The 15012-nt window shown below is 33.5% G+C and overlaps 2 protein-coding genes and 1 long non-coding RNA gene across 7 annotated transcripts; 1 reads left to right on the top strand and 2 right to left on the bottom strand.

Moving 5' to 3' along the window:
• Window positions 1–3233: 3233 nt before the first annotated feature.
• Window positions 3234–5661, bottom strand: LOC114417799. The gene is made up of 3 exons (XR_003667927.1): window positions 5489–5661; window positions 4504–5381; window positions 3234–3639 (listed from the first exon to the last, which is right to left on the bottom strand). It is a non-coding gene; the product is annotated as an uncharacterized LOC114417799 (long non-coding RNA).
• Window positions 5662–6073: 412 nt separating this feature from the next.
• LOC114420304 (pentatricopeptide repeat-containing protein At1g62930, chloroplastic-like) lies at window positions 6074–7482 on the top strand. Its single transcript, XM_028386240.1, has 2 exons — window positions 6074–6666; window positions 7044–7482. The coding sequence occupies exons 1-2, from the start codon at window positions 6483–6485 to the stop codon at window positions 7199–7201; spliced, it is 342 nt and encodes a 113-aa protein (XP_028242041.1). The 5' UTR covers window positions 6074–6482; the 3' UTR covers window positions 7202–7482.
• A 1583-nt stretch (window positions 7483–9065) lies between these two features.
• On the bottom strand, window positions 9066–12101 carry LOC114418714 (type IV inositol polyphosphate 5-phosphatase 9-like). Of its 5 annotated transcripts, none has more exons than XM_028384188.1 (8): window positions 11857–12101; window positions 11589–11753; window positions 11363–11470; window positions 10919–11258; window positions 10638–10822; window positions 10316–10424; window positions 9871–10022; window positions 9066–9633 (listed from the first exon to the last, which is right to left on the bottom strand). In XM_028384188.1, the coding sequence occupies exons 1-8, from the start codon at window positions 11934–11936 to the stop codon at window positions 9498–9500; spliced, it is 1275 nt and encodes a 424-aa protein (XP_028239989.1). In that variant the 5' UTR covers window positions 11937–12101; the 3' UTR covers window positions 9066–9497. The 5 variants fall into 5 exon arrangements, with proteins under 5 accessions (XP_028239989.1, XP_028239991.1, XP_028239993.1 ...); XM_028384190.1 differs by having other exon boundaries at window positions 11589–11746; window positions 11853–12099; XM_028384192.1 differs by having other exon boundaries at window positions 11589–11737; window positions 11853–12099.
• Between the last annotated feature and the right edge of the window lie 2911 nt (window positions 12102–15012).

The following is a 15012-nucleotide window of genomic DNA, read 5'->3' as shown; positions in this document are numbered from 1 at the left end:
GGACTCGTAATCATTGGATCGTCGTGAAATTTGAACACGAGGTTCGGAACTTATTTTCACACACTCACCGTTAGGATGTTTGAGATAATGTTTGTGGTGGAAGAAATGTCTCTCACACTGAGCTTTCTCTTTTCCCGCATATATCCAAACTTGTCCTAGTAAAACTACGATCCCAGACTTGTTAATCGTTGGATCATCGTGAAATTTGGACACCAGGTTCAAAATTCATTTATGCACATCTTCATAGTTGGTATTTTCAAATTAATGTCTATGCAGGGAGAAACACGCATCGCACGCAGACAGTGGAATGAAGGTTTCAATCTCTTCTCCTTCTCTTTAACTCTTAGAAACCCTAGCAGAGCAACCAGAGAAAACGCTTGAGAAATCTCAGGAAACCACTAGAAATACCACTATCGTTGCCGGAATACACACGTGAGCCCGCTTAAAGGTAAGGGATGAATTTATCGCAATTGGGGGTTAGAATGAACATGTGTAGGGATCCTTAGAGGATTAAATTGAGGTTTATTTTGAGATGTTTATTGAATTATAATTTTCCTTTACGATTATAAATATGATATTGTGTGTTTGACCGACCAATTGATATTCTGATGCGAATTGGTTGATAAAATTGAGTGCTCTTGGTGTTTTTGTGTTTTTCACCTATGATTTTAATTCATTGATTTTAATATGATTGTGTGAAATTGTTTGAGGGGTTTTACTCCCCATGTTGTGAGAAACATTTTTGTATAAATTGTTATATTGAAATTATGAAATTGTGATTCAAATTGTGAGCAAGTGACAAATTGAACCTGTGATGAATGGTGAGATACATGTGTATTGAGATGTTGTATATATTGAGTTGTGAGCTATGAACTGTGCAACCACACAATTGTAAGACCCTTTAAGGGCGGAGAGTTTTTGTGCGACGAATATTGTGATGAGATCCACTATGGGAACCCGACGATTTGAATCACTTTGAAGCGTGGCGAGTTAAAATAATTTTGAAAACAATTGAGTGATTGTGTGTATTGCATAGTTCATAGGTAAAGTGTATATGATTCATGAGGTGTGATAACATGTTACTTTGGGATTATACCATTTGTGATTGAGACTGAGTGTATGTGATAAATTGAGTATGTATTAACTTGTAATATATGTGTGCATTGAGATGTTGTGCGCATTGAGTTGTGAGCTATGAATTATATAATCACATAACTATAAGACCCTTTAAGGGCGACAAGTTAATGCGTGACGAGTATTGTGATGGGAACCACTGTGGGGACCCGACGAGTTCAATCACAAGCGCAACGAGATAAAATTATTTTGAGAATAATTGAGGAGTCGTGTATTTTGTACAATTCATAGAGTCTATGTACTACAATATTTTATGGGTTGGACCTGAATCAGGAGGGAGAGACCCTAACAGACTTTTCAGAGCCTAGGCCTTGGGGGTAAATACACTCGATTTGAGTGCTCCTTTAAGCTTGTGTCAGCCCCACATGGTTGGAGCATTCTCGCAAAACAGCGTGACCCTGACTGGTCTCCCTCTGATTTTACCTAGTGAGAGTGACCTGACTTACCAGTGTGTGGTTTGTCTTGTCATGTACTCATGGGCGTCTAACGAGGTTTTTCACTTAGATGGTACCACATTGCATATAAGATTGAGTCTTAGTATATATGTTGCATAACGCTTGTGTATCGATTGATATTGATTGATTGGTTGAGTGATATTGTGTTTGAGCATTGAGTACGTGAATGATGTAAAAATAAATTAGGCATGTTGTGTTGAGGTGTAGTGTTACGCAACAGGTGGTGGAATGACATGAACTATGTTTAAGTAAGTTATATTTCATTTATATGATATGTATATCTATGTTTTCATGTTTCCCTATATTAGTTAGGAATGTGATAAATCACTCCTCGTGTGCTATTTGTGTTTGGATCCTATGATGATCTCGAACTTTGTGTTCGTGGGAACAGATCGTTAGGCGGATGACTATGGAGAACCTCATGCTAAAGAACGCTGGAACACAATGCTCTGATAGGATGTCACATTGGGATATAAGTTTCTATATTAATTGCATGAAGTCTTGAACAACCTTATTTTGAGCCGAGATGATTTTATTATTTAGTTGAGCAAGTTCTATTATGATGTTAGAAAAATTCAAAATTCATGCCAAACTTCATCCAATCATTGAAGCTCTGCATTAAGATAAAACAATAAAATATATAAGATTTTGGAATCTTTGTAAGTGTTTCTCGAGATGAGACACTCCAATGAAGGAATCTTCAAGTGAGTTTGTCAACAAAATTCCAAGAATCACCTACATCAGATAGAATTTTGGTAGAAGAAAACAAAAATCATGAATAATTGCATCAAATCTTTCTCGTAACTGAAAACAAAGAAGATCATGATTTGATGGTTAGGCACTTGAGTTGAGTCTAATTCAGGTAAATCATTGTTAATTGAATAGTGATTTAGCACCCTCGATTTCTGATAACATTGTTATGTTATAGGAACTACCAATGTGGATGATCTTATTGATTTCATTAGAAGACTCTTGGTTTCTGATCTTTATATCAGTTTCAGATTTAACAATAGGTTCTTCATCAGCTTCTTTTGCATTCTACACCAATCTTGCTTACACCAATCTTCCAATTTTGCTAGTTTTTCCAACTACTCTTCATATATTGCTCTGCAATTTTCGTGGGGTTGTTAAAAAAATTATCCAAACTTCTGCAACTTCTTCCATACTTAAGCTTCAAAGAAAAGAAAACAAAATAACTGAGAAATAAAATGCAGATAATAGAGTACTTACAAAACATACAAAAAATATTTAGATTTTTAATTAAGAAAAACCAAATTGTCCATTCAAAAAATGTAACATGACCAAACAAAACACAAATTATATATATGTTTCTTTTATTATATTGTAGTATAGTAGTTCAAGTCCATATTTTCATATGAAAAAACATCATAAAAATACGAGAAATGAAATACCACAAAAGAAAGAGGTTAACTAACCTAAGCGATAAAATACTCAGACACTTTCCTTCCTTCTTCCATTCTTCTTTTCAAAAAAACCTCCAAAGTGAAAAGATATAGATAGTAAGCACACAAAAGTCAAACACATTTCAAATGGTCATATTCTGAATGTAGCGTGATAGTGAGTACACGGATAAACATCCATGTAAAAACAAATAAAGAAAATTATCATGTTAGTTGGGAAGGCTAAATAATTGGTTGCATGTATTCACTCAACTTTTCTATTACATTGTCACTTTGAAATGTGAGTCAATCCTCTAATTTGGGTATTAGGTTGATAGATATTTTTCTAATGTTACATCTCAAATGAAGCTAATGCTCATGTTTGTTCTTAATGCTGCCATGATCTTTGAACCATACTTACGAATACAAAGAAATCGGTAATCTACCATTTTAATTTTTTCTTTAGGATAAAAAAAGATATGTACTTAAAAATATTGACAAAATGCATACCCTCCTTATCAAGAAAGTAATAATAAGAACTTGCTTACACCAATCTTCCTAATTTGCTAGTTTCTCTGACTACTCTGCCTTCATATTTGTCGTAGGACACTAAAAAAAGTTAATCTAAACTTCTACATCCTCTTCCATACCTGAGCTTCAAAGAAAAGAAAACAAAATAACTAAGAAATAAAACGCAAATAATAGAGTAATTACAAAACATACCAAAAACAATTAGATTTTTAATTAAGAAAAACCAAATTGTCCATTTAAAAAATGTAACATGACCAAACAAAACACAAATTATATATATGTTTCTTTTATCATATTGTAGAATAGCAGTCCAAGTCCATATTTTCATATTAAAAAAATCATAAAAATAAGAGAAATAAAATACCACGAAAGAAATTAATATCACAAGTATTTAACCATAAGATTTTAAATGCATTTCACATGGCCTTTCATAAGATTTTCCCAGCTTGGTGCAGTGCATCTTCAAAATCAGTATGAGAAGTTGAAAATAAAAATAAAAATTAGAAACAACAACTTTCAGTGTTCTGGTCCAAGATAAACTGAATTCAATCGACTCCAATATAATTAAAAAAAACAAAAGACTTCATTAAATTTTTAATCTCTTACTCTTGCTTGATTATGAAATTTTGGTCTAATAGAGTCATTATTAGATGAAATCATTATTAAAGGGCTTGATTATAAAAAAGGAGAAATTTTAAGAGATTTTATTTATTTATTTATAGGAACTAAAAAGAGGTACCAAGAGTTTACAACAACTTATACACTCTTTCACCAACCAACTGAGTTAAACTCTTGGTTAAAATAAAGATAATAAAATCTTATAATCGGACACTAAAATTATAATTAAGCCAAAAGAAAATGCTAGAATACACCTAATTTTATACTATTTTTATATATGCATCAACTTTCAACTTGGATATTGATTAACAACTATAGTCAAATTAGTAAAGTTACATAGTAATGTAGAGTGTACGTGTACTAACCATAAAGACTTTAGCTCCACATTTGAGAGCATTGATGACCATCTTTCTAATCCACAGGGCCAGTGATTTCAACTTTTCTATTAGCAACTGCTAGTGGAACAGGTGCACACACCCACTCTTGCTCTCTTATGTACCTTGTCTGAGTCATCTCTCATCACATTAGTTGTAAGAGCCATCATCTTTTTCCTTTTATGTTGTGGAAAACTCTGGCTGGTTTAATATATTAATTTTCTTGTTTTATTTAAATATGCCTTGATGTTAAGCTTCTACTTATAGGAATGATAAATAAAGCTAGAGAGTTACCCAGTGTTTCTTTATTATGTTTTTCTTTCACTCCTAAAGATGTGAACGAACATCAAGCATCCAAAGAAATTCTGAGAGAAGCTAAAATTCATAGAAATTTAATTGTTAAATTCACAGAAATAAAAATATGATAAGGAAACAAAAACGTCGAAAATTGTTGACAGAACAAACCTTCAAAGACTGCCTCCTTGTGACATAATTAGGAGATGTCAAGAGTTTCTCTTATAGATATCAAAGAACTGGGAACATAAAGTCCTATTAAAAAAGTTGAAATGTAATATGGGAGATAAAACCACACCAATCATTCAATTTGCAATATGTACTATGTACATATTCTAATATGAGGATATGAACACTTAATTATATCACAGAGAGCAGAACAATTAATCGATTAATTTATTTTCCCCACAATTTCCTAGGGTATAAATATTAGATAAACATTTTTTTCTCAATCAGCATAAAAGTGCTGCCTTGATATGGTCAAATCAGATAAATATGTCAAGGAGGAAACAAACCTCGTCATAGTAAGCTGTCAAAAATTCAGAGACCACGCTTACATGCTTAGTAAGAAGATCCTGCAAAGAATATCCATACGGATGTATGAAGAAGTGTCATGTAGAACTTTAAAATTATCAGTAAGACAAATAATGGAAATTAAAATGGGGGATGATTCTGATCTGACCTTAAAGGTAGAAAATGCATCAGATGCAACATCAAAGTTAAGCAACTCTACAAATTTAAAGAACAACACAAAACTGTATCTGAAAAACACTAAAAAAATACACAGTTAAAACAGTGTAATTGACTCGGCTTCTAAATAGACTGTATGACAAACACCAGACTCAAAATGCACATTAGTGATAATCATCTGTTAATTTAACATATGAATCAATTCAACATATGAATCAAAATTAAAAGATATGATTACTAATAACAAAAATTAACAACAGCTGATAAAATTAGTATCCAAAGAACAATGAAATTGGGGTTTGAAAAGACAATACTTACCTACACGGGTCAGTTGTCAGCTCTATAGGTAACCACACTCCTTTTATCAACTGTGTATTAAAGGAAGAAAAAAAAATCACCATGTAAAAAATGACGTATTTGAGGAAGCAAAAGAAATTATAAAAATTGCATATCTAATTAGGGTGGGGGCTTCAAAGGAGAATGCTTACCAGTGCAGGAAAAAAATTGAAGTCATGCATACCAGTAACAATAGAAGAAAAAAATGGGAAAAAAGAGAGATGAAATGAAATTCACCAAAAGCATTCACCTTTGCATACAAGACCACAAAAAAGAAGATGGAGAAAAGCACAATTGACAATATAACAAAAATGAAATATTTTGATGGAAGCAAAATAAAAATTAGAAAACGTTATAAACTTATCCAAACCACCACGCAGTTTCGACTCCTAGAATAAAAACCATCAAATGAAAATACTGTATAATGTGGAAAGGATGACACAAAATGATTTTGAGTTTCAAAAGAACAGAGGAGAAGTTTTCAAAGGGGAACAAAGAAATAGTTACCCATAGCAGAGACTTGATTGACAACCCTCTCTTTTTTTTCAACCCTCTTCTGATTCTCGTATTGCAGAACCAACAACAATTTGTTGGTTGATTGTTTTTGTAAATGTGGGAGGGTGGCGATTGCATGGAAGGTTGTTAAGGCAATGTGTGAGAGTGGTGTGGCACCAGATGTTGTTACTTACAGTTTCTTGTTGGATGGTTTGTGCCAAGGGCAACATCTTGACCTGGCGGTTGTGTTGTTTAACCAGCTGATTAAGAGGGGCATGGCACTTGATGTTTGGAGTTATAGTATATTGATTGATGGGTGTTGCAAGAATCAGAGGATAGGTGAGGCCATGAATTTCATGAAAGAAATGCATTTAAGGAATTTGGTTCCTCATATTGTGCAAATCTGGGAGGTTGTCCTCTGTGTGGAGGCTTCTCAATGAGTTGCATAATAATGGTCCACCCCCTGATATTGTTACTTACAGTACCCTGTTGCATGCTTTATGCAAAAGTAAACATTTCAACCAAGCAATTTTATTGTTTAACCAAATGATTAGGAGGGGCTTGGCACCTGATGTTTGGTGTTATACCTTCTTGATTAATGGAGTGTGCAAGAGTGAAAGGATAGACGAGGCCGTTAATCTCTTTAAAGACATGCATCTAAAAAATTTGGTTCCTGATACCATAACTTACATTTCTCTTGTTGATGCCTTGTGCAGATCTGGGAGAATCTCTTATGCGTGGAAGCTTGTTAATGAGATGCATGACAATGCTCCACCCCTGGATGTTATCAATTACATTGATGCACTTTACAGAAACCAGCATCTTGGTAGCAAGTGCCTTGCTTCAGCATATTGTTGATGGAGGAGTCTGTTAATATATATCACGCATAACTATACTTACCAATGGTTCGTATGAAGTCGGAACACCTAATGCTGCACTTAATTTTGCAAGCATCTTTTAATGAAGGGATGTTGTCAACATGCCCAAAAATATACCACTATGATCAATACACTTTGTGAGAAGAGAGATTGTTTGATGAACAATGAGCTTGCTTTAAAAGCTGGAAAATTTCTCACTCTTCAGAAAAACAGCACAAGATTGATAAGATGAGAAACTTCTTCATGAAGTGGTCACTAGATAGAAGTCTTGTAAGGTGATAGAACAAGCTTAGTTACTCTAGTTTTGATTTTAATTATACTTTTGAGATATAATGTAAAATGTAAAATTCATGTTTGCATTTCAGGTTTTGTTAACTTATTCATTCAAAGAGAGAGGAGATAGAGAAGGAGGGAGATGGGGTGAGAGAGAGAGAAGGAAAAGAACATTCGACTTGTATCCATAACTACAGTATATAACCTCAGAAAGAAGAAGGCCCAAATGTGGACTTTTTTCCAATATGTGGCTCAAAGGAATTCCTTCCAAGATTTTGTTCTTTGTATGGCAAGTTGTCCAAGACAAAATTCCTTCTTTACAAAATCTTGTTTATAGGAGTATTATGGATTAGGGAGAAGTTGACTGCAAGAGGTGTGATGGCCATATAGAGGACACTAATCATATACTACTAGGGTGCTGCAAGTCATGGGAATTATGGAGTAGAGTTCTAGACTGGTGGGGATTCAGTGCTCCTTTACACTCTGATATTCGAAACAGTTCTTTTCAGTTAAGATGTTTTTTTTATCAGCTAACTCACATGAAGTGGTGTCGGTATATGGTATGATACGCAGTGCTATGGGTCATTTGGAGGGCTTGCAGTTCTTTGATTTTCACAGGCATTGTTATAGGAAATGATGAAGTTGTTGGAAAAAATTCAAATGATGTCCTGGGAATGGAATAAAGCTGCTGGCGGGGCTCTCTTATTCCTTGTCAAATTGGATCATGAATCCCAAGGAATGTATTGGGTGTTCTTAGTTTTAATGAAGATGAAAGGTTTGCAGGAAATTTTGTGACATTTTCTGAGTTTACAGAGGAATTTGTACAAATAGATGGTGGGAAACTTTTCTGAATCCATGTATTGGATCAGTTTCATGACTGAAAATCACAATAGAAACCAAAGGATCAAGCAAATCAAAGAATAAGACAACAACAAAGAAAAGATATGGAGCTGCAATAACAGATGTTAAAGGGGTTAATATCGGTTTCACAAAAGCTGTAAAGCATTGTGTTCGAATGTTGCTGCAAAAAAGCTGTCACGCGGTGAAATAATGTTCTCAAATGTGGCATAGTTGGAATCTGTCTTACCGAAATGTATATGGGTTTTTAAGGGGTCTCGAAAATTATGTTATGGGGAGTATTTATCAGTATCTAATATGTTTTGGTTTACTGATTAGGAGGTTCCTTTACTGCTATGTTCTGTTTAAGACCTTTTCTGTTACTCTTTTTGTGGGTTGGTTCATTAGCACCACTTGCTGAAACTGAGAATCTTTTAATATAACTATCTTCTTATCCTTTCAAAAAAAAAAACAAAACAAAACATGGAATACCACATGGAACTAAGTGGCTGAAGGAACAAAAGGTCAAGTGCAGAGAAATGATTGCTCCAGAAGCGCATTATATTATGTGCATAAGATTGCCAATTCAAATGTTAATGAGATGACAACAATGTTGACTGCAGAAAAAACTCCTTTAGCGCATTATTTTTTGTCATTTAATAATTTGTTCAGATTCATCCAATGGCCTAATCTTGACGTATTCACAAATAATTAACTGATGGGGTTTTTGGGTTGGGTGAATATTAAACATATCATAACATAGGAATACTGAATTTGAAGTCATAATACCAGTTTCTTATACGAGTTTATAGTACAAACATGCCATATTTCTACGATTTGCATCACCATGTCCCCCCCTTTTCTCCCTCCAAAAAATATGGAGAGCAACTCTTTGTCAGGCTTCCTATGTTTTCTCTAGGCAAGAAATAAATTCCAAATGCTTATCCTGATGGGCAAAGAATTCAGCTACTACATGCATGTCTAATGTCTTCCTAGGATCCTAAAACTTCTCATCTGAGAAATGGTCACATGGCTAAGTTTGACTGGTGGACCGATGCTTGGTTTAGCCCAGGACTAAGTTTGGTTAGGTGTCCGGTGTCTGTGTCTGGTTTTGGTCCATGACTAAATTTAGTCCATTAAAACCAAAATTTCTTGGACAAATTGCCTTTGTAACTTTTTTAATCATTTACAAGTCCCTGCAACCCTGATATCAGCTGTGAACATTGCTCGTACAGGCCTATGATCAGAAAGTTTTGACTCGCTCCTGTTGTATTGGATTTGCTTCATTCCCTTCCCAAACCATATTATTCTATCGCACCTGCAGTACAATCTTGTGGTTAGACTTAGAGTAGCCATGGCTGCTAATGGTTCAAATAAAGCATCTGAAGTGAGACTCTGATCATGTCATGAAAAAGTAATAACATGTCACACTATAGGAAGTTTGCGTCATGAAAAAGTAATAACATGTCACACTATAGGAAGTTTGTGTCATGAAAAAGTAATAACATGTCATGAAATGAGAATCATCCAAATTGGTTAATGTTTGATTAATTACCATGCTGGGGAGCGCCGCTTTCTGCTCACATGCTGCTGATCACAGCCTAGGTAGTCTACAGAATTCAGACGGTATTTGTATGTAGGTGGAAACTCTATAGCTCCTTCATGCCAACCTTGGAATACATGTCCCTCTGTGAGCTCCATCTTGAGCTATATAATTTGCATGGAAGTTTAAATTTTGAACTCAGAACACTATGGTACTACAATAATAATAAAGTCTTATCCCACTATGTGAAGTGAACTATATGGACAACACGGCACCATTAAACTCAGCTAAAGATCGGGACACTATAGTAACTAATTAATAAGAAAAAAACTTTGACATTCAAAAAGTAGCATGATATGCCTTAAACCAATTTAGTTTAAATCTTGAAACTCAGTGAACTATGGTAACTAACTAATCCAAAATGATGCCATGCAAGAAGTAACATGATGAGCCTTACCTGATCATGTTTCAACAAGGTTTCCCACTCTCCTCTCTTGATCAATGATTTTGTTGTAGAGTCTGGCATATAGATTCGGTAGTTCAAGTCGCCTAGCCAGACTACTCGGCTGCATGGGAACAGACCCAAAGTTAATTAAATTTTTCCAATCACAAATAAAAGTTTGAGGACTTGGAAATGGTAATAGTTACATATCTAATATATAATGATAGTATATCTTCATTGTTATAAAAATGTTCCTTCTAGTTGATGACTTATTTCTTTAACCTAAATGATAGTTTCCTATAATAATAATAATATACACAATTCAGGATACACTTACTCATGATCAATAATTTTTTGAGGCATATCATGCAGAGGACCAGAAGGGAAAATTGTCCTGGACAAAATATGAGCTGCATTTACGTTTCTATGTCTTCGGTCTACTTCTTTCCCACCAGATGCTAGATGACTACATATAAAGCAAAAGCTTGTTTCATGCAAGTAAAATCTAATTGATATTGAACCCTGTATTTTAAGATCAATAAAAAGAACAAAGAAAACATTTAGTTAAAAAAAATAAAAACATGCATTTCTGTTTCTCTATGATATGTGAAAACAGACCTTGTTTCCTAAGCAACCCATGATTCCACAGCCAACAGACAAGATACTCAAGTGCCTGATCGTTTGATAGAGGTCACATCGAACCCAAATGGTGATGAACATTCCCACCATTTGCCTGCTTATGATGCACTGAAAATCTTGTCCATGTTCTCCCTCTGCATAAATGTGCTCCTTCAAAGGATATATCTTCTGAGGTTCAGCTGTTTTATTTTCTTCAACAACCTTTGTTGGTGTTCTATTGTTAAGGGCTGCCCCAATTAGAGAATTCCATTTCATAGAAACTTTTCTGTTTTGGGGACCTAGTACATTTGCTGCATTTAGTGGTACAATTTCTTGGAACCTGATATAACAACACACATAATGAAATAATAGGAATCCAACAGTTTAGTCTCTATGCAGTTGATTCTCTCACATGCATCTTAAGTAACCAAAGAAGATGAATACCCCAGAACATATATATCTGCTGAATTATTTTGTGTGTCAAGCCAGTCTTCCATGTCCAAGTTCTTGGGTGGTGTAATGCCTCCAATGTTCCAGGAACCAACAAAGATCCTTGTGCACATTAATATTCAAATGAGAGTTACATTCAAGGTAAATATAGTATAGCAAGAACAGGATTCAAGTGAAAGAGAACAATTGTTGAAGAATTCATACTATTATGACCTCATACTTTTTGGTTTGATGATAGAAGCATCTTGCCGATGCTTGATTCAAACTAGGACTTTCCTTTTTGGCCTCTGACGAATTCTGATTTTCTCCTTTGAAGTTATCACTGCTGAATATCTTTCTCATGATCTTATTCTCCTTCAGATTGAAGCCCTGCATGATCTTTGGACTAAATATATTACATACTCATCAAACATACAGAAAGAACCAAAATAGAGACAGAGGGAGAGACATTGAAAGAGGCATAGGCAGAGAAAGAAAGAGATACCTACTTCTTGCACTCTAATGTTAATATGTTATGTCCTTGCCAATGGTTTTTAACTACAATACTACCAAAGATTAGAAGTGGCATATCAATTATCAAACAAGAGAAAAGCCAGAAAAGAAAGAGACTGTATCAGATGTAAAGAGAAGTCATGGGAAGAGGAAGGAGATTTATAGGCATGCAGCTGAGTAGAATTTATTGAGAATTGGTTAAGGACAAGTTCTAGCCATATAGGAGGGACAACAGAAAAAACATGTTGTCTCTCTCATATAATGTTTCCCTCTGTTTGCTATTGCTAATACTTGATTGCATGTTTGTGTAATTTAATTTCCTCCCTTTTTTTTTAATTAGTTCTTACTTCTTAGATAAAAAGTAAGAACGTCGACTACCATTTTTATTTTATTTTATATAATGTCACTTTTATAGTTTTATTTAATAATATTTTTCATCAAAGCACATCGGAATAGATTAAATTGAAATTCTTACCTTTCTTAAACTAATACTCTGTTTAGAAAGGTGGATGGAAAGTGAGGAATGAAAGAAAAATTTGAAAAATGAAAAGCAGAAGAAAAATTTGAAATTTTATTCTTAGAAGTTAGCTTTTTTTTTTTTTACTTCGTTTTAATTAAAAAAAAAACATTGTTATATTTGTTTTTTATTTTTACTTTTACTTTTCCTTTCCATTCAAACTTACCATAAGAGTAAGATAGAGAAAAATAGTTCGTATGGTATAATTATGGTAAATGTCATTTCATCTTGAACATGTTTTTTAAATATAATTAATTTTAAATATAAATTATTGACATAAAAGTGTAGAAATTAAGAGTAAAAATACAAAAAAAAAAAAATAGAGACCATAAAGATATTAGACCCTTTATTTTAAATATATATTATAAAATATATCTTAATTTAAGTTTTATACTTCTTTTATTCTACGATTTAATAATACACAATATTGAGATTAATATATTACGTTAGAAAGTCAAGGTTTGGGATCTTGATCAGGTCGGGTTCAAATTTGGATGAATAATCTACTCAAAATTTTAGATTGGATAAAAACAAAAATAAACCCATCTCAACCCATGCTTAATCCCTTACTCACCCGTATTCTCTTTTGTATATATTTTCAATCAAGCACAGAAGTCGTTAGCTAAACAAGAAGCCAAACAAATATCTTTGTTCTGCTCATTTAACCAATTTCGTTGGCAAATTCACGTTCATTAATCTTGTTTGCAAGCATAAAATAAAACCAATGACAAGTTCATTAGAATACTGGTATATTACATCAAGTTAAACTTTTTGTTACGCCAATAAGCTCTAGCACTAGACACTAGTGGTGAGCTTTTCTAACTAGTAACTGGTTAATTAAAGTCATTCGGTTTCAGACCCACTTTGTTCCATGATTATGAAACCTAAAACCAAATTGACCCATATTTATATCTGGTGTTTGAATTGAGTTGTAAGTCATTTTCATTGCAATCCTTTAGACTCTGCCCATGTGCAAGCATAACCATCCTATCCTTGAAAGTGAATTCATTTTAAGGGACACACAATCCCATTTGATTGATATATAGCTACCATATAGGCTTAGCTAAAGCTATGGTTAGGTTGTGCCGAAAATTATCATAGATTAAGCATTTTTGTTTTTACGTGCGTCTAACAATGATATGACGGTGCATGCATGATAATTGATCAATTTTTTTAAAGCACAAAATCCCAAATTCATTGAATGGGTGGAAGAATTTATTCCTATACCTGAACGCGCCTTTGCATTCGGAAAATGTGAAATAAGCATACCTAATGTCAAGTTAATTAACTAATGAATATAAACAAGAGAACGGGCTGGTTAAGGGTTCCTTTCATTAGCTATATTAGTCCACATCACTAGCAGCTACCCCCAAAATATAATAAAAAATATATCCTTAAAATGAAACGATTCCATTCGTCTTTGAAAATTATATCCTTTAAATTTTGTTAGTTCCTTGTACCACTACTATTTTTTCATGATTTTGGTTAGCTGTTCATCTATTTGAAACTTAAAACGTGATTAATTAAATGTTAAAAATGAAATCCTATATAAAATTATTTGACACAAGTTAATTATCATATGTAATTGAAATTTCATATTTTTAAGCCAGGTCAAATTCTCAAGAGAAAATTTATCGGAAAAAAAAAATCTCTCGAGAAAAATAATAGGAACCAATCCAAATTAGATAAAGTAATATATACTCAAGAAATGTGTTAAAACTTATATGTATACAGGTCACGAGTTTCCATTTTTTGAGAGCCAAGAGTATTGCTCTGATGTGAAAAGTGAGACTCTTACATGTTAGGAGTAGATTATTCCTCCCAAATTAGTAGTGAATTATTGCTCACAATAAATGATTGCAATCTTTTTATACTATAAAATGTTGCGAGATATACAAGTGTCAAATTTAGGCCCTATTGTGATATTTTAATATTAAACAAACCCAAGACAGGATTGAACTATGGACGGGCCATTTTCTTCTTGAATCATGCAAAGACAAAAGGGGCAAGTCTTGAACCGTGGCGAATGATTCAATCACGCAAACCGTTCTCTAAATCCCAAGTTTGATATTGACATTAATTTAGGGTCCTCTGCCCCTCCTAGCTTTCTGTATAGGAACTATAGACTTTCTTCATCATTTTATCATTATATACCTTATCTGGTTATCTTCTGTTGATATTTTATTCTTCTATTTAGAAAATTAATTTGTTTTCTTTTTTTGAATCGAACACTTTTGCGCATAATGAGAATCAAATACGATCTCTTCCGCTAAATAATAAATAATCACTTTCCCACATATGAATGTAGCAAAACTTTACGTTACTGTGCCCAATCCTTTGGATTATTTGGTTTTCTAAATAGTAGTGAAAAAAAGATTTTTTTGTCAATTAAGACACTAAAACAAAATCTTTCCAATTAGTTTTAGGGCAATAACATGATATAGAATTGTGACTATTCCAACAATCTTATACGGGGAAGAATGATCATGTCTTTTTTTATCAAAAAGTAAGTAATAATGTTAAACTTGAGGAGTGCACTAACCATGCCAATATGGTAATACCAAGACCTAGCAGCAATAGATATGGCACATTTTGATATTATGTACAGCTCAACCCAGCCTTGTTTTACTATAGT

Source organism: Glycine soja, chromosome 7 (genome assembly GCF_004193775.1).
Source record: "Glycine soja cultivar W05 chromosome 7, ASM419377v2, whole genome shotgun sequence".
Classification (NCBI taxonomy): Eukaryota; Viridiplantae; Streptophyta; class Magnoliopsida; order Fabales; family Fabaceae; genus Glycine; species Glycine soja.
The sequence above is the reverse complement of the archived record's forward strand: the minus strand, read 5'-3'. Positions and strand labels throughout refer to the sequence as shown.